At 46.6% G+C, this 27338-nt stretch overlaps 1 protein-coding gene and 1 long non-coding RNA gene across 6 annotated transcripts in view; both read left to right on the plus strand.

Moving 5' to 3' along the window:
* Positions 1–1795: 1795 nt before the first annotated feature.
* Positions 1796–9992, plus strand: LOC136010377 (uncharacterized). Of its 5 annotated transcripts, none has more exons than XR_010610855.1 (5): positions 1796–2002; positions 3194–3371; positions 6708–6857; positions 8665–8824; positions 9762–9992. It is a non-coding gene; the product is annotated as an uncharacterized LOC136010377 (long non-coding RNA). The 5 variants fall into 5 exon arrangements; XR_010610857.1 differs by having other exon boundaries at positions 6711–6857; XR_010610856.1 differs by lacking the exon at positions 6708–6857.
* Positions 9993–17470: 7478 nt separating this feature from the next.
* The window catches only part of TFCP2L1 (transcription factor CP2 like 1), a 40142-nt gene continuing 30274 nt past the window's right edge, over positions 17471–27338 (plus strand). Inside the window, exons 1-2 of the mRNA XM_065671468.1 lie at positions 17471–17676; positions 21985–22136. Coding sequence (XP_065527540.1) covers positions 17615–17676; positions 21985–22136 — 214 coding nt within the window. The 5' untranslated portion in view covers positions 17471–17614. The remainder of the gene's footprint in view (positions 17677–21984; positions 22137–27338) is intronic.

The raw sequence follows: 27338 nt of genomic DNA on the forward strand, positions 1-27338 counted from the left end.
CTGCCCAGCACAGGGAGCAGCAGGAATGAGTCCACTGTCCATTGAGTCAGGCACAATAGGAGACAATGATCACACGGGCTTCAGCTCTCTGAGGGACCTGGGGCTGAGGCTGGAGGGCTCAGCAGGAAACAGACACTTGGGTGCAACAAACAGGCAGGAGCTCGCCTGGGAGTGAAGGAGACGGGGAGCAGGAGGCGGAGGGGAAAGGCAGCGTAAACCAGACCGAGCTAACACAGGGCCGGGGGGATTACAGGGTGCCAGGGAAGCTGCTCGCAAACACGTCAGGTACAAAGCAGCACTCCAGAGCTGAGGGGTAATGAGTAATTAGTGAGGAGAGGGATGAAATTCATAATGACTTAAAAATGGTCGGGATAATGAAGTCCTTCTCTTTAAATCCACCTTTAACAAGAAAGCTAAGGGAAAGGATTTACATCAATTAAGAAGTAAAGAAAAGCAATCTTGTAAAAATAGCTATTGACACAAGTAAGTGAGAGAACAGCTGGAAAGTCTCTCCATGGTTGAAGCAGCAAACGCTGAGGCCCATGGCTGAAGGGATTTGGGGGGGAAAGTTTGGTTACTAAATGATGGAGAGTTGCAAGGGGGAACCTGCCTGGCCCAGCTTCACGTTTGTGCTGCTGTCCCTGTGCAGGGAGAAGGGGTGATCCCAGGCCACACAGCCTTGGGGTGCTGCTCAGCCTCAGGAGCTGCAGGAGGTGAAATGGAGTGAATGGATTGAAGACATACACCTCACTGTCTGCCTGCTGGTGCAGGAGTCGTGTTGCTGGTGACATGAGACAGCCTGTGCGTGTCCAGCACACAGCAGCTTCTCCCACAGCGATCTCCATTATGGGCAGCAGTTGCTGGCTGGGTACTGAACCCCAGCTCTCAGCTAAGTAGCTATGGCACCTTTTAGAGAATCACGGAATCACGCAGTTTCTGTATTTAATGACTGTATGGCAAGAGTAGCCAAAGGAGAGCTTCAGGAAGGTGGCACAAGTATGCTCCTGGACATACAGATGTGCTGATTGCCTCTCACTGGGATTCACCCCACACTCCACTCAGCTCCTGCTTCCAGATGTTGGATGTACAGGGCTCTTGCAATGTGAACTCTATGGGGTTTGGTGCTTGCATGACTTCTCCTTAGAAGCAGTAAAAGTTTTAACAAATCACTGCAAATTCAACAGGCAGGGAGCTGGTGATGGTGTCTGGCTGATCTCATGGTGTGGAGCAGCAGGGGGTAGAGGCCACAGTCCACTTCTATGGGGTGCAGCTGCCCTCCGTGAGCATTAGCAGCCGCTCGTGGCCGGTGGATATGCAGTGGTCCTCGAAGTGACGGCCCCCATTACCTTCAACCGTGCCGAAGCTCAGGTGTCACAAAAGAGGCTGGAAACAAGGAGTTGGCACTAAAACATGTTCATCTCCTCCCTGTTAGGAGAAATATTTTTGGCTTGCTGCGGCTGCCATGCAGCAGGACGCTTCCTGACCTAGATGACCCAACTTCTTCAGACCCATAACCCCATCTCCCTCTCCATTGAATAACACCTGTAAGGTCCATTATGCCTGGACCTGCCTCCTGCCCCCTCCATGGGTGTCTCCAGCACAGGGTCTTTCCTGCTTCCCCTGTGCCAAAATGCTTCCCTCACAGCACAGGATGCGGCTGGCTCAGCATCTCTGGGTGGGTTGGTGCTCGGGGCTGAAAGGGTTAAAGAGCTGTCCCTGTCACAGGGGCAAGTTTCTCCACTGCCGGTCTATAAATAGGAGCTGGGTTTCTAATCTGCTTGCCACTTCTTTCCACTCCCGGCCAGTTTTTTCCTGCTTTTTCCTGCAAGGAGGTACCTGCACTGTGACTGCAGCCCTGCAGATACTGCTGGGAGAGGGAGGAGAGCGGCCAAGTCCTGCCCAGTGAGGCACAGCGCCTGTCAGTCCTGCTGTAACCCACCCTGACTAAAAGCAAACAGGACAAGAGAGGGGAGAGAAGCGTGGCCCAGTAGAGCTGACCCAGGTAAGCAGAGAGCTTCAGCTGCTTTTGCACCCCCCTGACCCTGGAGAAGCAGCACCAGCCCAGCTCAGCTTGGCTCCTGGCAGGCTCAGACTGTGCTGTACTTGTCTGAGCCCTCAGGGGCACCCCAGAGCTGAGGCTGAAGGTTTGGCCACCCTCTTCCTCACTCAGCTGTGCCCTCTCAGCACTGTCATGGATGCTCCTGGGAGCCTCTTCATATGTTCCTGGACAGCTTTTGCTCAGACACAGTGAAAAAAAAAGTAAATGTAACAAATACATTCTCATTTATCATTCAATGCGAAAAGTACAGAGCAATCCATCCCCAAAATGCCACGTGTGAATGACAGGCTGCCCTGCTTGGAGGACATGGACTTAGAATCTTAACATCGTGCAGACTGCAAAGTACCTTAAGAACACCGAGTTCCAACCCCCCTGTCCTGGGACAGCTCACACCAGACCAGGTTGCTTACGGCCCTGTCCAGCCTGGCCTCTCCTTCATGCATGGTTTAGCCTCGCAGCTGCCCATTCCCATTGGCGTATAAACTGCAAAAGCAATGTCTGTGCTTCTTTTGCTTGTCCAGCTGATTTCCCACAGCCAGCCAGCATCTGTCTGCTCCTGCAGGCTTGGAGGGAAGCACCACCCCACAGCTGGGATGGCAGGAGCTGGGCTGAAGGGTTGTTTGGTCCTGCCCGGAACACTGAGCCACCGAGCAAGCTGTTCAGCCACAGCTGGACCCAGGGCAATGCCTGGCTCCACTGACGCTGGGATTCTGGCATTCAAGACCACTTCCAAAGCCTTTAGCATCTACTGCAGTGGGGAGCTACTTTGCTCTGGGAACATCTCTCCACCTGGTTGCATATTGATGCTGCTGCTGCAGCAGCAAGTTCAGGATTCAGCCTCTGCTCCCAGCTTTAGCTGCTGGGAAGACCATCTCCTCCCAGGATTTTCCATCTGCTCTAGTGGAAGGTGCTCCTGCCCGTAGCAAGGGGGTTGGAACTGGATGATCTTTAAGGTCCCTGACAACTCAAACTATTCTGTGATTCTACGATTTTGGTAGATGGTGCCAACCGGTGCTGACAAGTGTCCCTGGCCACCACTGTGCAGGCTGAATACAGGTTTCACAATGTAGGGACGTTTGCAAGACTTCCGCTTTCTGCTGGCTGTTCACTGGTTCCCACCACTTCTTCTTGCAGCTCCCTGGTTTACACCTGGCTACAGATGGCCCCCACTAAATGCCCACGGTGGGATCTGTCTCTGGAAGTTTAATAACAGCTTGAGAAGTCCCTGGGTGGTGTTCTTTCCACTGAACTTCTTCACATGCCGGTGAACTGAAGCTGCGGAACTGACCATCAGCTGGGGACTGACACCCAGGTGGTGATATCCTTCCCTTCCTGCTGAAAGGAGCCTGGGTCCGGCTGCTGGCTAATCCTGGGTCTTCAGCAATAGGTGGTGGACCCAGGTTTTCCTCTGGAACAAACCCATGCTAGTGAGAGGTGGGGACAGGACAGCCCTTTTCCTTTCAAGTTAGTGGCTGAATTCCAGAGGTGAGCCAATGCTCAGAGCAAGTGGCAGCACTGGAAAGGGATCCCCAGAAGCTCAATCCCTAATAGCTCTGCAAGCAGAGGAGAGTGCTTTGACTCTCCAGGCAGTCCTTTGAGCATGGTCAGGGTCACTGTGGTGAGGGGATGAAAACTTCAGAGCAACGGGTTTAGAAAAGCAAAGTCCCCGAGTCCGGTTCTCACTATGCAGTGCAGGAGCCAGATTCCCCGCTCACTTGCACTGGGACACTGCTGCAGATTGGAGCACTCCCTTGAGAGCGGTGCTGCTGGGATGTGGGGATATTCTCCCAGTAGCATTTTGCTCTGCAATTGTTACTGGCATGTGGCTTCTCACTCCATTTCCTCTGGCATTCGGCAATCACCGTGTTTTGGGCAAGCGTTAAACATTAACTCTGATTTGTACTTAACTCTGTAAAGACTCCGTGGTGTGTTTGGAGCCCTGCTACAGGAAGGGGACACACTCAGCGTCCTTCCCCTGGCCCTGTCAAAGGTTTAGGGCTGCCAAAGCAAGACAGTTTCACTGAGTTCACACCAGCATCCACTGAGCACACACCTGTGCTTGGCTGAAGTCATATCCAGGTATCCAACAAGTGTTGTTTTCATCCACCTAAAGTCTTTGATTGCCTTGATTGACACAACTAAGAGGACCTTGCTGATTTGAAAGCACAGTGAAAAACCTTCTCAGCAGAAATCAAAGCCCTGGAGCGGTCCGGAATGTACAGGAATGGCATTAACAACTAATCCCCACTAATCCAAGATGACATCCTTATCACATGAGAGCATAAAATGTAATTAGAGTTATATAGTGTTATCTCCAGAGTACTAAGCAAATATTAACCAATCCATCTTCCCAGTGCTCCTGTGGGGACAGCCCAGGAGTCCAGTTACCCTGGCTGTGCAGATGGGGAAACCAAGACATGGGATGGTGCACTAGCAGGGTCCCCTTCTGGAGAAGGCCATGCCCACCTTGCATCCAAAACCCCAAAATAAGAAAAGCATTCCTGACTGCTGGGAAGTCTTTTGAGGACACGGAGCATATCTTCCTCCAAGGCCCCTGTTATCAAGGGGATGGCAAGTGACCGCTGGTTCCCTGCATTTCCAGGATCAATCTACAGCTATTATATATCTGCAGGGAGGTAAAATGCATGGTCAGACATGGGCTTTCTCCACTGCTAGAACACATTTAAGTGATATCCAACCATTCCTTCACCTCTGTTTGTATCAGGGTTTGTCTTTTAATGTCCCAGATTTGCCCCATCTCATGGATGCTGCAGAAGGTGCCTTTGCTTGGGGGGAGCTTTTTTGTCTTCCCCTTGGCTCTCCAAGGTTGATTGCCGCTGAGATGGATAGTGCAACTGATGGTCCCCACCTGTGTGAAGCAATGCCCTTGAGACTGAAGTCAGCAGGCAGGCTTTACAGCCTGAATTCAGGTCTCCATCGTCCTTGTAGCCAAGGACACCTAGAGATGGGCAGGGAGGTCTCCATGCATGATGCCTTTCACCAGGCCGCGTGTTTTGTTGTTTAACAAAATATAGAGCCTGATCCACTTAGAGCAGTTGGACCATTTGTAGCAGTGGGGGATGTGGTCCTCTTATCAATGCCTCTTAGCATTGGCTGCCCTTGATCAAGAGCTGCTTTTGAGCAGAGGAAGACACAAACTGCCACCAAATTTCTCAAGGCTTTAGGATAAGATTGTATTTCTCGGGCTGGCAATGCCCTCTGCTTTAAAAACACGTATGTAAGAGTGAAGTACAAATTCCTGGGCTCTATCAGCCCCTAAAATCAAAGACACCAACCAAAAGGGTACTGGCATTTGAAGGATGGAATGTTTCATGGGTTCTTCGGTGGGCACGCTGTAGTGGCACTCTCTTGACTGGAGGGCACTACCCTTGAAGATCACAACACGCATTTATCAGAGGGCATGGGAAGAGCTGCGGAGTACAGGGTGAGAAGGGAGAGCTGCGGTGTCCCTGGGTACTCCCTAGCTCTGTGCCACCTCTCCCTGCTGCAAGCTGTTCCATACCCTGCAGGATCCGCTCAGTGAACATTTTATTTTCCCCTGGGACACTGGGAGCGAATGAAATGAAGTGGTGAACATTAGGACTGGTGCGTTTGTTTGCTTGGTTAATCGAATTCCAGATTTTGGGGGATAGTAAAGAAGAGGACACCTGCAGAAAACTTCAGCAAACTTTTCCAGGCACAAGGAGGGAAGGAATGCCATCGAGGGAGAGAAATGTTGAAGTGGTTCGTGGAAAGCTGTTTTGTCACTGGTCTCTTTGGAGTTAAGACCATGTTATACCCTCACTGGTAGTCACACCTCACTGGGTTGAGGGCAAGATCTGTCCCCAGCCCACCCTAAGCTTCCTTCTCCCCTGCTGCACTGGCACCACCAGCTGCATGGCCCCGCTGGGACTCGGATCCACAGACTGATCCGCTGGGAAACAAACTGGAGACCAGAGAAAGGCTTTTTGTAACTTACGGAGAAAGAGCAGTCCCCAGAAGGAGCTGCTCACCTCCAGTGCTGCTGGTGCAGGCAAGGGGAGAGGCGTGGCATGTCCTGCAGTGGCAGATGGAGGTGCAGGGGGAGGCAGTGCTGCTACCTGGGGGGGACCGTATCACCCCAGAACCTGCTGTGGGACACCTCAGTTGATAAGAAGCCTTTTTTTCTGCCTGCTGAGGAGCTGCTCCTAACTGTGCCTAGGATGGCCACTAAAACCCTATGCTTAAGAGGTTGCCTTCCATGCCTCCTGGTATGAGGCAGTTTAAACCCACAAATGCCCAGATATTAGCATATTAGCATACTGCAGAGTAGGGAGCAATTTTTGCCCTTTTAGGCAGCTTACCTGACACTGCTTTTCTAGCTTTATGATGCTGCCAGTAAATTGCTGTAACATGTGTAACTTGGCCAATGCATCCTCTACAAACCATTGAACACGTTCCCTTTCCTTGCCCAAGGGGTCCTGGCTCCAGAGCTGCTGGGTCTCTCCTTCTGCTTCTAGATCTCAGGCTGCCCAGGTTAAACTATGTATTGAAAAATTCCATAACCACTTCCAGCCTCGATGAATAGTTTATTCAAGGCCACTGGAAGGCTCTTGCATTATCTAGTTCAATGGTTTTCAACTTGTTTGTTTCTTGTTTTTATTTCCAGTAGAGCTGGGAATCCCCCAAAAGTCACATCTACAGCCAGCTGACCACCTTGGTGCAGTCACTTTCCACAGATGATGCAGGAGCAGCCTGGGCCCTTGCAGGGTCTTCCTTCTGAGCCAGGAGATTTGACCTCTCTCATGTGTCTTTCTCAGTATGCATCACTTGGGCAATCTTTGTATTTTCTCTATAGTTAATCAGATTGCAGATTTTTCTAAATGCTCCTAGAGAAAGCTGTGGTCGTTACATTTCTAGCATTTAAGATTGAGGAGTCTGGTTAAGAAGTTACCTTTACTAAAAGCACATTCTTTTGACTAAAAGGTGACAGTCTGTGATTGTTCACAACTCCCTACTGCTGAGCTAGGGTAACACCTGGCCTGCCACCCTGACGGCCTCCACCAACAGCCATCTCTCCATATTATTTACTGTTTGATACCTTAGGTTTGTGCAGCTAGCAAGCTACTTAAGGAGTCCATCACATCCTTTCTGTAAATATTATCACAATATGGGCTTTCTTCCGGAATTTCCCATGGATTCCAAGTCACGCTGAACACTGGCACCAGTGGTACAGACCATTCCTCAATGCAGTTTAGGCTTGGATTTGCTGGATTAAGAATGTGTAATTTTACTCACTGCTAAAGTTAGAAAAGGCCAAACAGGAAATCTGCAGGAAGAAGAACCCAAGGATTATTTCTGCTGCGCATTTGAAGAAATAAAGCACAGATGATGTGTATAATGGCAAAATCAAAATGCTAAGAGCTCCAACTAAATAGAGGCTATTGAAAAGCAGCTATGAAGATTAGACATAAATCTGACTGCTTGACACCACCGAGCAGATTATGTCACTTTGAGTTTATTCCATTGATTCATAGTAAAAATAATGGTGCTGTCTCACGTAATAGTCTCAGTGATTGCTACTGCTTGCACCCGGTGTTACGAGCTGGACATTGCTGGATAGGGTCAGCTTCCCATCCACTGTTACTACTTCCCTTCTGTTTGTGTTACAAGAAGTCCCTTCCCAAGAGATGTTTATAAACTATGATCAAGTTTCTTAACCTTGTTTTGACAAATGAAAGCAGATGTTTGGCAGGATTCATCTGATTCATCTCAGTGTTTATAGACAGCAGGATCTCACTGGCATGGTCCAGGGAGGCTAGGACACTGCATCCTACCCCACACAGATATTTATGTTAGGTCAAATAAGGAAGGCTGACCTACACTTGTAAGCAATTAAAACTACAACACCTTACGCTATTTCACACTAGTATTTGTATTTTTTCCTTCAGATCTTTAACCCATCTATATTAACCTGTCTTCAAGAATTTCTTTTACAATGGGCAACCTATACCCATAGCACGTAACTTTTGATTGAACTGTTCTGTGGCAATACAGTTATTTAGTCGATGCCTTATAACCAGACATGCCAGGAGCAGTTTATTCTGCTTATCCTGGTCAGGGGCAGCCAGGAACAAGTCCACATTGTATTTCAGTGTCAGAGGAATCCATGTCCTGGGATGAACCAGCAAAACTGTTCTATGGTCAGAGTAATGCTGCATTTATATGAAAATATGCAGAGGTTTAGTAACGATTTTGTGTCAGCCTGGCTCTAGAGATGGGAATAAAGAGGGTGGTAAAGAAAATGGGTTTTGTGTTAGACTTTTTAATCTCAGTTGATTGCTGAGGTGGTTAATAGGTTTGAAAAAGCCAATGCGATGCCTGTCTTAAACATAATGAATTCTGTCATTTCTTCCTTGAGCTGAAACTAAATGTTGGTTAATTGGCACTGATTGATTAAAGCAGAACAAGGGAAAATTTAATCTGAAAGTCTGAGGCTTGTCTTTACTATGAAATATGGGAGTGCTTCTAGCCTGAGATAAAATTCTGCTGAAGACAACAGTTTCTGCTTGGTACAGCGAGCTCCAGTTGTATCTTCAGTGTCTCTTATTCCTCTGGTCCAACAGCTGTTCTGCAAGCAAGCCTAACGGAGACAAGAGATAGGTCGTTTTTGCCACGATATAGCTAGCGGTACTGAATACTATGCATCTGAACTGCCACTGACCTTCCCTAACTACATCATGGGAAATGTTATAGCAACGGTCCCCAGGAGGGTTTTGCAGTGAGGTTAGTTGTTTCACTATGAAAACAAACTGACAAGCCTTGTTTTGGAAGCGAGGATGTAGCAGTTCTGTGTTTTGGTCGCTCGGATCGTCTTATCTGAGGATATTCATTATGGTTCATGCCCTCAGACTGCCATCCCATCCCACTCCGGGAAGCCTTTACAAACACCACACGGTACCTCAGTGGTCAGGTGATTTTTGTATGAAAGAGGCTTGAAATTGGTGCTGATTTGTCTTAAAAACTCTGGAAACAACAGACTCTTAAACCACTGCAAGCGCAGCTGCCCTGGGTTGTGTGGGATGAGCTAAAATTGTCACATCTCTGTTGATCTCACTAAGGTTATTGTAAAGACAAATCAATGTACCCCACTGCTGCTGTGGAAAAATAAAGGGTCTGATCCTTCTTCCACATACATGGCTTTTACGTGTTTGTAACTCCACTAACTTTTGTCAAACAATTCTTAAGTTTATCCCTGTATGCATAAGAAATGAAGTTGCAGACTTCAGTATAGCATATCCCACCCTGAAAGAAATAGCCTCTCCCTGGGTCTAACTCTATGGCTAGAGTTAAGGAGAGCTGGACTATATATACCAGGACTCACGACCCTGGGATTTATTCACAGATCTGTCACTCTCTTGGTGATAGGAAGTCAGTTTGCCCTTCCATTTCTTCACCTGTAAGATAAGACTAATTGCTCGTTACCTAATGGTGATAGGATATTTGCACATGTAAAATGCATCCACACTGTGTATTGTTGTACGTAGTGAATATAAATGTATTAACTTGCCCCACAGGACTTGCAGAGATGAGAGATGACACCTTGTACATGCAGGAAATCTGGGAGATTCTGGGGGAAGAAAGGAATATTGAGGAAATAAATGCTTTTGTAACTAGCGGGAGAGATGGGTCTTTACTCACCTCATCTTACCTTATCTTGCAGGGTACTCGGAAGGCTGCATTTATTGGATTTAGGAACTGCTGTGCGAACACCATAAAAGAAGAGTCTTAAATTTGGTTTATAAAAATCAAGGGAATAACATGTTGGTACGATAATTGTACAAATTATTGTCGTTGCAAAATTGCTTTTATGTATGAACATTCTAGTTGGCAACAATTACAGTCAGACTGTATGTAGCTAATAAAAGAAAACCACACTCCCTTTTCCAGTTTATCTTCTTGGTTATGAATTTGTTGTGTGAATCATTTAACTACAGCGTTTCTATGAGAAAAACCTCATTTGATGGAAGAGCACTTTGAAGCAAAGACCAAATATTGAAATAATAATGCTTATTGTTTTCTCATATTTTGAGTTTTTACAAGGCATAGCATTTGTGAAGGACTAGTGGTCTTGTGAGCTGTAAATTGTGATTCTGCTAAGGTACAAAGAGTTTTCTCTGGCTGAAAGTCATTTTGGGTATGTGAAGGGTCTTAAAATGTTTTCCTTTCAAGGAACTTAAGCTGTCTCTAAAGTGTTTAAGGGGAGATGAAAGGCTGCGTAATGCACTTCTTCATGCCTCCTGCTGTCCTACAACAGACAAATGCCCTGGGGTGGAGCATTTCAGATGGTTCTACATGCTCAACTGTGTCTAGTTATTGTCCTGGAATCACTTCACACCTGTGGAGTTTACATTAGAGAGGATGTGTCTGCTTGTCACAGCTACTTTGCCAGGTCCAAACTGTAATAATGCCTTCTCTCCAGAGTTGAAAATAACCTGTGAAAACAGAAAAAAGACGGTATTTGCTTAGAAGTATTAATAGGGTGGGAGAGCACATGCAATAGAGCAGCAAGTGGACCTTTTACCATGAGTTGCTTCAAAAGCCAGGAAGCTGTGGGCATCCCACCTGTGCTTGGGTATTACCTGTGTAGTAAGACCTGGACATTACCTTGGGCAGGAATGGGACTGTGGGGCATGTACATTAAAACCCGTGTCAGGACTATTGTATCCCTTGCAGCTGGATTTCACAGACTTGTTGAAATGTGGGTGGGAAGGGGTCTCTGGATGTCTCTAATTTAACCTCCACCTCAAAACAGGGCTGGAGCCTACACTGGATTGAGTGAACCATGGCTCTGTCTGCAGGAATCTTGGATGCCTTCAAGGATGGAAATGCCACAGCCTGCCTGTAACCTGTTCCAGTCCTTTAGTGAAGGAGTTTTTCCTAGTATTTAATCTAACCCCCAGGTCACAGCTCGTGGACGCTGCCTTGATCATTGCTGCTCCTGAGAAGGGTTTGGCTCCATCATCTCTTTAAATGTCTACGTGCTGTGGGCTGCTGTTAGGTCCTGTCATGACTTCATCATCATCAGAGTCTGCAAGCCTGATGTCTTCAAGCTCTCCTCACAGGAGAAGTGCTCTAGGCCCTGAGTGTTTAGCAGTTCACCTGTGGGATCCCATTCAGCTTCTCCACTTCCCTCTTGAACGGGAGGCTCAAAAGGTGCAGTCTCACCCGCACCAAGCAGAAGGGATGATAACTTTCCTTGATCTCCTGCGTTATGAGGACTGTCTTGCCTCATGTGTGGTGAGAGGGAACTGTTGTCTCCTATTTAAGATGGCTTTCAAGATAACCTATGGGTTCTTCTCAGTAGGGCTGCTCTTCAGCCAGTTGGTTCCCAACCTGAACTGTTGCATGGGGTTATTCCAGCTTGGTGCAGCACTTTGTAGGACTCTATTAAACTTAATGAGGTTTCTGTTTGCTTCAAGTTTCCCAAGGTCCTGCTGGACCTAAGCTCTGGTGATCATCATGACAACCACCCCATCCAGCTTGCTCTTGTCTGCAAAACTGCAGAGGGTGCCTTCTGCCTCTTGTTCAGGCTTTTAGGACTCCCCTTCCACCAGGAGAGGACACAGTCTTGGATCTATGGACTAGACACCTTCTGGCACTTCTGGTTTCACACACCCTCCTCTGGCAAAGCTGTTTGGGGCGGTCCCTGCTGCTGCCTGGCCCCCCGCCCCTCCTTCCCCCCTTTCCACTCCCTGGTTGCGCTGACACCAGTGTTTGGGGCAGGGTGGCAGACCAGACTGGTGGCCGGATGAGGGACACATGCAGCCATCACAGATATTTTTGTCCCAGCTGTGATTTTTCAGCTGTGAAGCAAAGCTTTCTCAGGCAGCTCTGAGCAGAGCTGCTCAGCTTGCAGCTCTGGGGGACGATGCTTCACCTCCGCCTGCCAGGAGATCACGGTCCCCCTTGCTCTGCCAGCTTGGTGTGTGTGAGGATGGGATGTATTTGTGCTGCACCAGCCAGGACAGGAGCTGCTAGAGCAGGCAGCACACACTGTGACGTGAGGCAGAGGGACCAAGATGTACGCAGGGCACAGCTGTTTGCAGAGTCAGTGTCTGCTGCTGGCCAAAAAGTACACGATTTCTTCTTTGGTTGTTGTTCTTTGGGGTGGGTTTTCTTTAAGTCATATGCTGCTTTCCTACCAGTGCTGTCAGCTCCGGAGGCCTCTTGCAGCAATGCAAACACAGCTACTGTGCGTCCTGGTAATTGCAGTCTGTAGCTCACAACGAGAGAGCCAATGCCAATAGATGTATCATGAGCATTTAAAAAGCACTTACTGTGTCATCTAATCATCGATCTTCCTCATTGCGTAAATATTTTTTTTGTTTCCACAACAAAATGACTTTAAAAGAAATGTTCACAGGAAGAAAAGAAATAATTTTGATGCTGCTGATAAACTCAGGATAGTCAAAATGATTCATGTGACATTGGGGAAAGCTCGCAAACACGACTGAATTTCTGTGACAAAAAGACCTCGTGGATTCATCACTGCTTGGTTGTGCCTGGAAATTCAGGGGCAGCTGGAAACTTGATGGTGACCTCTGATAAGCAAAAAAAATGGTGAGGGTTTTAATGAATGACTTGAATGAGAAAATAAATAAGCCACCCTGTGCGGTATTCTTCCTGATATTTGTTTTGCTATTAAGTTCAGTGAATGTAGTTCTCATTGTGTTGTGATGATTGTGTTGTCAGCACATCGCGACGCATGAACACTGCTGCCAGTTTGGCTGTCAGGGAAGGGGATACATTGCCTGAGACACACACGGCAGAACAGGCAGGTGACTGCAATATGAAGGAATTTGGAAGCCTTTGGTGTGGAAATATCAGAGATCATAAAGACAGAAAGGGTCTCCCTGAGCATCTTTGTTCTCCTCTGTCAAACCGGCCACAGGACCTAAATGAGTTCCTTCTCCATCATTTCTTCTTTTTCAGGAGAAAAATCTAGTCTTGATTTACATCTAGAAAATGGGTTGGGGAAAGGAGGCTCTAACCACAGATTTCGGGAAAGCTGAACTCATCATTATTACTTTCCTTGCTAAATTGCTCAGTCCGTTCTTAGCCTTGGTTTATTAATTTGCAGTTTTTATTCCCTGGCTTTTGTATCGTTGCCGTGAGGTTTAGGAACATTGGAAATGAAATGTTGATTTCCCATGTGAGTATTTATAGACTTGGAGGCACATGTTAATCTTCTTCTGGGTAAAACCAGGCTAAGCTCCATGTTTGTATCACTATAAGGCACATTTTCAAGACCTTAGTCATTCTGTTTTTCCAGTTCTGTGTCCTCCTTCTTGGTTGTAACACCAAGACTACATTCATGCTCTTAGTGGTAGTCGTTGCTCAGAACTGCTGGCCACCAGCTACGCCCTGAAGTGCTGTTCAGCAGAGGGCAAAGGGAACCCATCTAGGCTGGTTTCCATCTGAAAATTGGACCTGCACAGAATGGATAAGGAGACTGTGGCGGTCACTGGTCACCAGGCGAGCCTGCACTTGCCACTGGAAGTTGTCCCAAACCTTGTCAAAGGCAAATGAATGATTTTCCAGCTTTTAGAACAAAAACCGCCTTATAAAAGCTTTCTTTCTTCATTCACAACATTGCAGTGGATGCAAACCTTGGGTTTTCAGCCCTTTCTAATTCCTGGTGCCCTCAGTGTTTTCCAGGGAAGGTAGGGCAAATTAACCAGTCACAGTACAGCCACCTCTCTCAGTTATCTTGCAGAGGCTACTTAAATATAGTTTCCACAAGGATCCCCAAGTCAGAAGCTGGAAGCTGAGAGCTAAAATACACTGAGGCAACACAAAAGGCCCCACGATGATTTTTTTTTTCCTAAAGCATATTCAGTGCTTGGGTGAGATCATCCCTGTAAGTCTTCCCAAGTCTCTGCAGCTCATTTCAGATCCCTGCAGTTCATCCAGACAGGCTGTAACTCTATGGCCCATGCATCAGGAGAGAATTGGAGTAATCCCTGAATAACCCTGACTAATGCCATAATTTTTGAAAGGCAGCTCTTCAATACAGTATAATGTTCAACCTTGATCCTTTAAGTTTATTTTGGGTTTCATGAACACAAAATTGCTTATCTGATGTAGAAGATCCTGATGGACTTTGCAGAAGTTATTCAGATGTTTGTGACGGAATTCATAAAGGTATAGAGATGCTTGGTTTCCTTTGAATTTGGTGGGAGTTAAGTGCTTAATTACTTTCACCAATCTCAGCTTTTACTTAGCCATCTCTGCATTGTTATAATGCTCCCATGCTCACATGCCTTTCGCCCTTTCGCCAATGGAAATACCTTTTTTCCTGAGGAAAAAGGGAACAGAATATGTGTCTGTACCTCAGTCATTTCAATGCAAAGTCTACTTGATTGGTGAGAATCTGTTCTAAACCTCTTGACCCTTCAGCAAAGCAGATAAAGGGCATATGGGTTTTCCACTCAGTGCTTAGCTAAAGGGATTGTAATGACCAGTGAAACTGCAGAATGATTTTGGGGCAATAACTTCTTCAACTGAAAGCGCAGATATTAATGCTTAAAATTTTTGTGTGGTTTAATGTTTCTTTATTTGTTGTTTTTTGTTTGGTTTTTGTTTGGTTGTTTTCTTAATCAAAAGGACTTACAAACTTAAAACATCGCTTCTCTTTATGCCAGCTTGAACTCACTGGCACAGAACTTCTGTGCCCAGCCACAAATGTCTGCCGGAAAAAATACTTATTTTTAAAATACTTTTCATACAAAAAGTATCCTGAGTTCCCTTTGTAGCATTACCTCCAGTAGAAAAATCCAACAAGCAAAATATTCAATCCCTTTTAGTCATATGAGTTAAGAATTTTACCGGGGACAATTGAAAAAGAGAGATGAAGAGCTACCAGCACAGCAGAGGGAATCAAATGGCTTTTGTCTGGGAGTAGGTGAGCAAAGAGAGGCTTGGGTGAGACAGCTGCAGTGGGGAAGATTTCTTCACTGAGGGGCTGTGTTAGAGAAGGAGAAAGAGCAGATGATGGGTGATCAGTGGAGCCCCAGAGAGGAGCGGAAGAGGCCTTGGTCTGTGTGATGTGGTTGATTTTGAAGATCAGGAGAAGGTATTTGATGCTGTGATGCAAACTTCCATATTGGGGGAAGAACAGAAGTTAGACCAGAAGAGGGCTGAGATCTCTTCCAGGAGAGGTAGACAAAAAAGAAAGATATCTTTCTTTTCAGCAACAGGTCAGAGAAAACAAATGGGATTAAAGCCATTTTCACTTCAACAATATTGATATGTCAGACTTGATGGGATCCTTTGTTTCGTATGGTGTGGTCATTTACTCTTACATCGGACTTCGTCTTTCTCCAGTTGGTGCAGCAAACTACACAAGCTGTAGTTTTGTAGTTCCACCAATGAGGAAGGGTATTTACTGTTTAGAGAAGTCCTTGGACACCTCAGCAAACTTTGCCTTGTTTCTCTGTCCAAGAGCTATATTTAGGCTTTGCTCAATCAAGGTCTGAGCAGCTGCTGCTCAGATGTTTCGTGAGCACAGCTAAATATTTTTGAGAGCATAAAAAAGCAACAAGATAACTGCAGCCATTTTGCTTTGAAAGAGCCAAGTGTTTGTCTAGCTGTGTAGTCACAAAGAGAAACTACCTTAAAGGCACATTTGTCTGTGCATTTCTCAGTCTGAAACTAACAAAGACAAGCAGATCTAAATAATGTGTCTTAAAATCCTGAAGACTCAGAGCACCTCTGTGAAGCTACTTAGCTGCCCTTCAAATTACCTTGTTCTTCACCTCACAACAGATCAGCACATGAACTGCCAGTGCCTACAGTTGTATTGCACCTGACTCAGGCTCGACATAATGATGACCCATATGTGCTATGACAATATCAATACGCTATGATTATTGCAGGATAATAAAAATTTCATCTGTCATGAAATGCCACTATCTTGGCTGTACAATATGGCAGCACACAACCATCTATGCCAACATCTACCCTGAGCAAACTGCCTTTATTCCCTGAAATTTGACCAGGAAGCTTGTGGGTGGGAAGCCTTCTCCTGCAAAACTGACTGGAACATTTTTAATGAGTAATCAAGGGTCTGTTTCTCTTCCTGCTGGTGGATAGACAAGAGGACAGGACCAAATGGGGAACCCCCTCTACCATTTTGTTCCCCCCCCCTGCAGTATCAAACATAAGAATGATTGATGGGACAGGAAGATTCCCTGAGAGCTGGGGGTGGGAAAATGATGGCTATCAATAGACTTGTGGAGAGGGTCAGGATCTGCAATTTGAAGAGGTAAAGAAACAGACTTCTCTTACCGAGTAGGGCAGGTGAGTTAGGAAAGACATAAGGGCTTTGGATGGGTTAGTGGTGACGTTTAGTCGCTGACACTGTCTTCTTGTTCCTGCATGTCCTCCAGCAAATTACTTTGCATCTCACTCTCCCACCTGGAAAATATCCCCTGACAGGCTGAGAAAACTGGGGCTCTTCAGCCTGGAGAAGGGAAGGCTGCATGGAGACCTCATAGCAGCCTTCCAGTATCTGAAGGGGGCCTGCAAGGATGCTGGAGAGGGACTCCTCATTAGAGACTGTAGTAAAATGACAAGTGGCAATGGGATCAAACTTAAACGGGGGAGATTTAGGTTAAATATAAGGAAGAAATTCTTTACTGTGAGGGTGGTGATGCACTGGCACAGGTTGCCCAAGGAAGTTCTGAATGCTCCATACTTGGCAGTGCTCAAGGCCAGGTTGGACAGGGTCTTGAGCAACCTGTCTAGTGGAAGGTGTCCCTGCCCATCGTAAGGAGATTGGAACTAGATGATCTGAAGGTCTTTGCTAACCCAAATCATTCTATGATTCTGTGACATGAAGTTCATATTAACATGAATAAGTGTTAGTAAGTGGTGTAAGAGACACACAGCATGGAGCTAACACAATCAGCTGTCCTTCACTTAAAAAACCCCAGAGACTTTAACGGAACCTGAGCAGTGCTTTTACAGTTGGCCTCTGATGTCAGCCGGAGTCCCCAGGGCACCCGCCGGTTCGGCCCGAATAGGTTCGCTTTTAAAAGGCACGGACAATTCGGAGCACAGATCGCAACTCCCCTCGGCGCGGCGCCGGAGCTGGGCTTTCCCCATGCCCCCGGGCCCCGCTGAGGCCGCGCTGCCTACGGCAGGGCTTGCCGCGTACACGGCTGCCACACCGCCCCGTCAAACGCCGCTCCGGGGCGATGCCCCCCCCGCCCATCCCTCCGCCCGGCCTGCCCCGACCCGTTCCAGGCGCGGACCAAGCGTGGCGGTGGGGCGGGACGGGGCGGAAGAGGGGAGGGCTCAACCTGCTCTGGCGCCCCGGCCCAGCCAACCCGCGGCTGCCGGGTCTGAGCCATAAAAGCGCCGGGAGCTGCCGGGACCGCGGCTCCAACTGGCCGCTGTCGTGCTTGGCGTGCCTCGGGTGGGCAGCCCGGCTGGCTCCCTTCTGCCCCCCGGCCACAGCGACCGCGCCGGCACCGGGCCCCCCTTCTCGCCTCGCCCGCCGCCCCCAAGATGTTGTTTTGGCACACGCAGCCGGAGCACTACAACCAGCACTCGACCGGCAGCTACTTGCGGTGAGTCCCCGCCGACCCCGGGCGGCGTGGGCTCCCGGCGGGTTAAGGGGCTTAAGGAGGGCACGGGCGTTAAGGGGAGGGTGTCTGCTGGCTCCGAGGCATCCTGCTCGGCGGGCTGCCCGGGCGGTACCCGTTGGCGGTACCCTGCGTCCAGCGGAGCAGCCGCATCGCCCTGCCTGAGCGCTCCTGACTCGTTCTGAGAGGTGCGGGCGGTCTTTTATCTTATTCCCTTCTTTTAATTTTGTTTTTCTTTCTTGCACCTCGGTAGACAACTCTCTGCAGCTTTGCTTTTTCGCTTTTGCCGGCCTCCCTTTGCTCAAGGGCTTAGGTAGTGCAGCTCGCAGGGGGAGAAGGTGCGCTAGTTGCGAAGTGCTGTCAAAAGCCTGTGGAAAGCGTCCGGTGGCCAACTAAGAGAGCATCCAGTTTTCTGAGGGTGGGATTTCTTTCTCTTCTTTTTTTGGGACGATGGGTAAAAAGCTCAAAATTTCACTTTCTGAGCTTGTCTAAACCAGCTTTTTCCTGCCTCCACACATTTGTGTTTAATTAAATGTGCCTAATTTAAGCACAAGGGCTGCTAAACAATAGTCTGTAACGTGTAGCACAAGCCCGTATTTCCTCCCTCCAAAAGATGTCAAAGCAGGCAACTTTGTGAGCTTCCTTTCTGCTGGATGCTTATGGGTTTTTTTTCTGAGAACATGTAAAGCTGAGCTCTCAGCTGGTGTAAGTTGTAGCTGCTGCTCTGCTGCTGTGTGAATCTGCTGAATTGCAGCAGTGGAGGACTTGGCTGTGGCTAAAGAACCTTCCTTTCAAAGTGTACCCCCAAATAACTGCTTTTGAGAGAACATTGAGTTTGTCTGGCAGAGCACTTGGAACACAGATAATGCTTCCCTTTCAAGGAGACACGCAATCCTAACTATTCCCTATCAGAGTATTTGGAAAAGATTTATTCATTTATTTTACTAAATAATAATAATAATACCATGAGATTCTTGCTTTTTGGCAGCTTCTTCATTTCTTCATACAAGGTTTTTCACCTCCTCACTCTATCCCAGTGTCTGTCTTAACAACATGTATGTGGCAAAGTCTTGTCTCTTGCTTTGGATTTGCGAATCTGACTAGTTTGGGACAGTGTGAATAGTAGTAGCAGAGGAGCATCAGCATTGGTAGTTGTGTGCGTTGTGTCTGCATTAGAGAGCATTTATGGTGCTCAGACTTCTTCATTAACTCCATGGATTTGTAGTACGATTGCCACAAGATAGAGTCTGTCAGGTTTGAGCCCACAACTCAAATTCCTTTTAATTGGCCAGAAAATAGATTATTTTTGCCCGTTTGGTGCTAGCTGGAGGGGATAGAGGAGACCTGCTCTGGCAGGAAGGCTGCTAGTATGAAGGTAACCTGATGATGTTTTAGGAACAAACCTCAGCTTCAGTGAGTACCTGCTTCTGTGACAGTGGTGGTTTTGATCTGGGAGTGAAAGCTCTAAAACCAGTTCTATGGCAGGAATGGCCTTAGGTGTTTCGGGGAAGGTCAGTTGAATAAAACCTTTGGGTTTTGTAATTCTGGCTGCTTTACTCTCCATGGGAATGTGTGAAGGCATGCATTTCTCGAGGGGTGTTTTTCTTCTGAGCTGTGCCTTTCTGAAGGTTTTCCATACCTGTAATGACTTTGCACAGGAAGCTGAAGCAGTACAAACCTTGAAGTAGCTGTAGGAAAAGTTTGTATCAATTATACTTTGTAGACATCAGAGGTGTTGTGTGTATCCAGACATCCATGTAAGTTCTGCCACACCTCAGTGGCATTTGTAGTTATGGCAAGACAATACTACAGAGAAGTCCTTGTAAATATTAATTTGTTTTTGTGGAAACCCAGCATGTATTTTGCTCTCAGTTCTGCCAGCTGACTGAACTCTTAAATAGCTTTCTCCCTTCCATGTAAGTGGACTAACAGTTGGTTAAGACCAGAGCTGTACAGCTTTAGCATAAAGATGAAACTTGGGAGAGTCTTAAGGGTGTTCCATCCGCTTGCCACCTACCCCCCTTTTTTTACGGATAGGAGCTGTTGTAAAAGCCTGCTTTTTCAAAAACTTGATTTGCAGCTCTGGACTGAAGAGAGCTGAACAAATATTTTGGTGCCTTGTATAACTATAGCTTTGGCATTCTTCTAAGCCTTGATCTGTTGCTCGCATCCTTCTAAGTTCTGAGTGCTTTTAAGAAGGTGAAATGTTTTAGAAGGGTTTGATCCAAAACTATGAATACCACCAGCCATTAGTTCATCAGTTCAGGAATAAAAATTAACTTGTGTGGCTTAGTCGGTGCTTTAATATGGTGAAACTTTCTGGAAACCAAATAATGGATTCCTCCATGCTTACAGTCTTTGGCAATAGGACAGCTCTTCCAGCAAGTGTAAGGGTGTTAAGAGTATTGTGTGAAATACGATATTTGGTACTTGGATTTAGACTTCCCCTTGCCTAAATCTCTCAACTGCTTCAGCTGAATGGGTGTACAAATATCTCAACCTTAAGTGTTAAACCTGGGCCAGATTGTGTGCTGGTTTCTGCAGATCTGCAGAAACTTTCAGGCTTCAGTGTTTTTGACCTGTTCTCATCTGGAAAGCAACACTCATTCTGATCGTACTGTGCAGACAAGTGTGTTAAGAGCAAATGTTGGCATCTGGGATGAGTGGCTCTCCTCTGGAGTGGTATTGGATCCTGCATGTGTGTAGAGCAATGCGATCTATTTCAGAGATCTGTTGTAGGCATTTCTGTCACTTCATTACTGTAGTAAATCATCACCACTAAAGAAAAAAACCCTCTCTGTGACTGCTGTTAGTCAAGAGCTGTGATGAGGTCAGTATTGCCAGTAAGCAAATGGGGCTGAATGCTTTTGAGTTGGTGATAATACGGAGGGGTTGTAAGAGAAAATGTAGAGATGGGTGTTTCTTTTCTCCTGTCTGTATCTGAAATGGCACAGCTTGCTCTCTGCTTTTATTTTGCCATAAATAGGAGTACCTGTGTTTGAACCAGGCACTTTAGCAGTTTGCTGTAAACTGCTGTGCCTTTTTGCTCATGACCTGGGTAGCCTTCAAGGTTGTGGGTGCTACGAATGAACACAGGGTGGATCATTAACTGAACAGGCAAGGGGAAAATTCTAAATGTCCTTTCCATAGGGAGCATGTCCGTACATGCCAGCATGGTCCTGAGCAGTTCTTCTTAAAGCTTTTTGTGTATGGGTTTACTGAAAGGAGCAGAACTGCAGCCTCTGTAATGGGAGTCTCAAGTCTTCACACATCCAAAGGAAATGGAGGAGGAAGAAAAGAGTTGTTGCTTCTTATTCTGAACTGTCTCTGTGCTCAACATAATCCTCCTAATTTGGAAGGATATTAATGTCCTAAGTAGGTGGACACAGTGACCAGAAATGTTGACATGGGAAAGGCTAATGTGGTATTTCAGTATCAGACATGCTGAGATAAGGATGCTTATTCCTGACATCTCATTTTGTACTAATCATTCTGTTGTGCTCTCAGCCTTGCTAATACCTGTTCTTCTTGGGGATTAGTGTGGGTTGGGATCAGTCTGACACTGAATCAAAAGGCAGGCCAGCATGAACATCTTGTAAAGGAGTGAGAACATGAACTGTGTTCAGGTCCTAGTGAAGCTGCTCCCGAGCACCTGTGTGCCTGTGCGTTTATGAAGGTAGCCTGATGCTAACTTAAGAGCTATGTGAGATCTTGCGACCAGATTTATTAGAGTGCAAGGAGATTATGAGTCAATTAACCCAGCAGTTCATGTTATCATTTACCTGAATGTCTCCTTTCTACATCAGAGCTGTGTCTGCTTCTCATACTGGCTGCTACTTGTAGGCATTTTATTAATCTGACACTTAGCTGTCAGGATAAAGAGCACTTTCTTGCCCCTTATTTTCCTGAGGTGTTTCATCTGGGAACCCAAGAACTCTCAACCAAATGTAATTCCACAAGGATGAATGATGTATTTTTGATATTTTTTTTTCCTCATCAGGAAGACTGTTTTATTGAAAAGTAGATCCAATTTATGTTTAGCAAACATAAATTAATTCTCAAAAATGTTCTATTTTGCTAATGCTGTGTTCTTTTGTGTCCAGTGCCAACATCCGGGAGGCAGAAGTTGCCTCATTGCATTATACAGGCTGAATTCTTTGTTGTTTAGCTATCATAACTTGCTGTTTCTCCGGAAGCCATTTCTATTATCTCAGAGCATGAGACTCAAGCACAGGTTGGGGGCCAGGATTCTGTCAAGTCTCTCTAAGTGAATGTGTGAATTCTGTGTTGCAGAGATGTCCTTGCACTGCCGATCTTCAAGCAGGAAGAACCTCAGCTGTCTCCTGAGAATGATGCCAAATTGCCACCCTTTCAGTATGTCCTCTGCACAGCCACATCACCTGCTGTGAAACTGCATGAAGAAACCCTGACCTATCTCAACCAAGGTGGGGTTTGCACTACACTGAAGGAGGGTATATTTCCTGGGAACAGTTAATGAGACAGACTTAATCTCATACTTGTGCCTTACCGGGGGGTAGTGGGATGGGGAAAAAGAGGGATACAGATTGGGAGGGGGTTGGAGGAAAGGAGGAATATGTAATTTTTCACATTTATATACCAGATTTTCAACTGTTATAAAATAATCAAGTACCAGTATTTTAACCGTTTATTTAGAGCAGCATTATAGCGTGTACAGTTCCCTGTACTGTGCTTGATCTTGGACAACCTAAGCTGCAGCCTCCTACCTTGATCTCAAAAGGCCAGTTTAATTAAGCATATTGGCAAACTTTGGGTTGGGGAGGGCTCTTACCATTGCAAGTCCCCAGGCGCTGCTGGAGGGCATTGTCAGAGCATGAGTTAGCAGGTATCCAAGTGTTCCTTGGTGGTCTGGGCAGGGTGTGACATTGCTCCCACTGGCTGGGTGGTGTGGCAGTGCTCAGTTCCTAACTCGTCAAGTTGCTTGGGTGCAGTGCAGCAAAGTCATCTATAAGTGACCTCACAGGATAATTTTTACTCCTGGATAAACAAGCACTATATGTTTCCCTTGGCTTCCCCCTTACCTTTGGCAGAATCTATGCAGATACATCTGTGATTGGTATTTGTCACTTTGCAGCACCTGCTCTGTGTGGCTCCTGGGGAAATCCGACCTCTCCAGGCACAGATTATGCTAAAACCTAACTACACTTATTTTCTACCAGGTTGTAAACAAAGGCATTAGCCTAGCAACAAGCTGAAGGCTGTCAGCTCTGCTACTGAGACCCTTTCCTGCTTCAGGGCACTGTCCTAGCTCTTTAAGCTTTTTGTGCACTGAGCATGAAGCTTGCTTTGGTGCATCTCTGACTAGGTTTTCTGTGAACACTTGTGCCAAGCAGAGCCGTGACCTCCTTTGGACTCTGACCTCAGGTGTGTCTGGCTGGATCTGTGTTGCTAGCTGGAAGATGCATGGAGCTCCCCTGGAAAGATGGCCAACTGCTGCAGGCTCTGCTCAAGGAGCCAGATGTTTCCTGTTGCATAAGCTGGCACTGTGCTGGCTCCCAGCATCAGAAGATGCTAGAGATGACTGTGTCCTCCCCGTTTATCTGTCCAAAAAGCAGACTCCAGGAGGTGATACAGAGCACATCAAGGGTGAAATGGAAATGCATTTTTTTTTTGTCAAACACGAATCTTTCCTGTTTCAGAGTAAAAGATTTTCTGTTGTGAGAAGCAGTTGATGGCCAAACATTTTAAAACACCTGAGGCAGTGCCTGCTTAATTTTTTTTTTTACTTACTTTTTAGGGCAAAAGTTAGACCACTCTTTACACAATACAGTGAGTTAAAAAAAAATAGCAACAAAAAAACCCCAAACAAATGAATGAAACACCAACTACAGAAGTTGTGACTAGAGTAGTCTACATTTTCCTGTGCAAAGTAAGACTGTTACTGCCTTTGCAGATAGACCATGTTGTGTTAGGCTTTCTCCACCTTCATCTGGACACAGTACTGACCTGTTTCTTTGCCAGACCACCAGTTATTGGGCATCTTCTGCATGTCTCATCCCTCAAGGGGGAAGGTGGGATGTGTCCTTGCAGAATACACCCTGGGGAGCGTGAGGCTGGACAGGCCTGGAGGAACAAAGAAGGGATGAGTCTGGCAGGAGCTGTGCAGTGGGGCAGAGTGGGAAGGTGCTGGGGGAAGATGTGGGCACTCCGTAGTGCTGTTGGCTTGCCGCAGTGGATGGAAACAGCACTTCTTCCTAGAGGGTCTTTGGGGTGATCAGTGGTAAAAGGGTGACCTGACAGTTGAATACATTGCTGCTTTTTGTTCCTCTCGCAAGAGCTTTGCATCTGCTTGCCATCTTCACAGGAGCATCCTTACCTCATTTAACATCCCAAGATATGTCTTCCTCCTTACACTAAAATGATCTGGATTTCTTGGCAAAAAAAAACCCCAAACCCAAACCTCCTGAAATTCAAGGCTGTCTGTATATAGATGGTTTTGGTTTTTTTCTCCCTTCTTGAACTCTTGCCATGTACCTAATTTAAAAGCCATTCTGCTCCACTCAAGCAGGTTGCTTCAGAGTCCACACCACTGGCTGCACTTTTGCTCCCAGCACTGACCCTTTCAGGTAGCAAGGGTAGGCCTTGACTGTAAATTTGTCTGACATGTAGTCTGTGATCCTAAGTCCCTTAGACCAAAATCCCGTGCCTGTGCTTGTTAGGAAAAAGGGACTGGAGTCTGCTCCCATGTGGATATGCTGTGGGAAGCTTGTTGGGTTCATTGAAGGTAACTGCAGATATGGGGAGAAGAGCATGCTGGACATGCCTTTCAACCAGCTGTGGACAGAGCTGGGGAGTCTAATTTCTGTTGGTGGGATATCAGTGTGGACAGTGTTTGGGGTTAAAAATAGATGAGGATTTGTCTTGCAATTCCAGGACAAAGAATCAATTTGAGTTGACAGGTAATCTCCCATTTCACTTAAAAGTTCCTGTTTAGGAACTTCTACATGAAAGGGTATTTGGTCTTTTTCATGACATTTATGTTAAAAGCAATTCATTGACCTCGTGCATTGACCTTCTGGAATAAAAAATTGTCTCTTCAAAAGCAAAAATTAAACTGCCAGAGTCAAACTTTCTTCTGCTTTCAGCAACACTTGTCTATGGGGACCTCTTTTGATTCTTGGGTGACATAGTTTTCCAGCAGGTACCTGTTACGTAGGTATTTTCCCAATCCTTCTCCAAAATCAGAGGAGGGTGCTGTGCCTCTTTACTTTGACCTGCTCAGCTCATGCCCTGGAATCCCACCCAGCTGCTGCCACACTCACCTCTATTGTCCTGCCTGCGCTAGAGGTCCATGTAAGTTAAAGGCCCTGACAGAAAATCAATCCCACTAACTGAATTAGGTTGTATGAGCCTTGGGGGGGAGGTATGTGAAGGTGACCTTGAGACAGCCCAGGTCTATGGAGCCAATACTACCAGCATGGCAGAAGAGCTGACTGACTCCAGAGCACTGTGACCCAGCTGTAATACCATAGCCATCTCATGCAGCAGTTTAGCCCATTACCTTCACCTTATGCTGACTGTAAGCAAAGGGACACCTCTTGCACCTTACCCTCTTTCTGTGCTTATCAGGGTCTGGCCAAACATTGTTACATAAAAACTTCTCTTCTTCCTTGTATGCTTGAGTTTTGTGACGGATTACTTTAGCAAATGGGTAACTTCATTAATGGATGTCCCTTCACCCTGTCTGCTCTGATAGAGAGCATCAGTCACAGCTGGCTCCTAGTAAGGCACATACAAAGGCAGAGTGGCTGTCTCAGCTTCAACAAAGCAATTCACATCCCATGTGGTTGTTTATCCAAGATATGAGGACTGGGTTTGGGGTTTGCTGCTTGCTGTGTGGCTCCTGCCACCACTTGCTGTCCAGATGCTCCGTCCTGACTTGAGCTCTTCACCACTCGGTAACTGACCATTTGTCACCATGAAGCACTCTGCTCCCTGCCCTGAAATGCTCCACAGGTGACTGGTTCAGTGGTGGCTGGTGAGTGGACCAGCTCAGGAGATGGTCCATGTGCACAACTAGATGGAAAAAAGGTCAGGTCTGACAGAGCTATGGAGGGGGGAAAGGTGGAAGAACTGGGTAGGCAAGCATACTAGAACTGGAGGAGAGAGTCAGATGACATCTAAAAGGGTTTTGTATGTGCTAGGAAGAAGGGCTGGCCAGTGGTTATGTTTGTGTACAAATGTGAGAGGGCTTCAGGCTTGTGGAGTGTGATTACTTCTCACGAGCCTTGCTTTTTGCTGGGTAGACCCAGAGAGATGGTCAGTGGCATTGAGGAGGAAGAGGTCTTTGGCCTGGGCTCTCCACAAAGGTCAAGGAGGAAGCTGAGAAGACTCCTGAGCAGGAGGCCAGTGTTTTCAGCAAGGGCAGGGGAAACATTTCTGAGGGAGCACAGAGGAGTGAGCTTAGCTGTTAAGTTGATGTGGGGACATTCAGCAGTAGCAGGCTCCTCAGCTTGTCTGCTCCAGTTTGAAACCATGAGTGCTTGCTGGCTGCAGCTCTAGAACCAGCCTGTAAATGAAGTAACTAGAGTCAAATCCTTAGCTTGGTTTCCAAAGGCTGACTCATTACACTTGTCTTCCTGATCTCTTCTCTGCCATGCATTCCCACATTCCTTGGGAAATTTGGAGCCAGAGTCCTGCCAGCCCAAATTCAACATGATCTTAGTTTGCTAATCCTTAGGGCAGTTCCTACATTAAGTGATTTTTACTGGATCTCAGCAGGATTATTCATCTGATGGGACAAAGTATAGACCTATTAGTATGGTGTCCTAACATCACTCTGCCTTCAGTGCACAGAACTGGTAAAGGTGCTGTCCTTGCATTAGGAGCTGCTGCTGGCATCACTCCTCTGGTCAGGGATCACATCTGTCAACAGCTACACTGTCCAGAAGTCTGCTGCACAAACATCGCCTAACGTTTTTGGAGCTAGCCTGCCTTTTAGCACTATTTCAGTGTCTCCTGTGGATAGGGATTTTCAGACAAACAATCAACCAGCAACCATATTACAAACCACTGCTTTAGCAAGAGGGCTTGATGCAGTTGCATATTCCATGGTGTGCAGTCATATGGGGTGTGGTTTGACCATGGCTGGTTGAAACTAGTTTCAAACGTGGACAGAAATGGGAGTACTGAAGGTGGTTCCAGAAATTGCACCAGAAGGAATGTGGAGGAAACAAGCACTACACAGTAGAGCTGCATGCTAATAAATGTGGGAAAATAAAATTATCCCTTTAAAAAACAAATCAAAAAGCCAAAACCCACAAAAACCTGAAAGTCATTGCCCAAGGGAATTGGCTAGTCTACCACATGTGGACTGTGAGCTATTCAACCCATGATTTTGTTTCGTGACCAGCGTTGGGTTGGCTCAGAGTCTCAGATCTAAATTACTCAAAGGGTGGTTAAGGTTGATAGCAGAGGGTCACTGAGAGCAGGCTGTGTGACAAATCCAGCCCTGTCCCACAGTGGTACTTTGGAGTCGCTGGCTGCCACCTGCCTGTACAATTTTCCTGGGCTCTGTTCAGCTCTCCAGATGTGTGGTTCTTGGCCATGTGAGGATTTTAGTATACAGCTGGTTAAGGTTAGGCAGGCTGGCCATCTCTACTTTACAG

Source organism: Lathamus discolor, chromosome 3 (assembly GCF_037157495.1).
Source record: "Lathamus discolor isolate bLatDis1 chromosome 3, bLatDis1.hap1, whole genome shotgun sequence".
Lineage (NCBI taxonomy): Eukaryota > Metazoa > Chordata > Aves > Psittaciformes > Psittacidae > Lathamus > Lathamus discolor.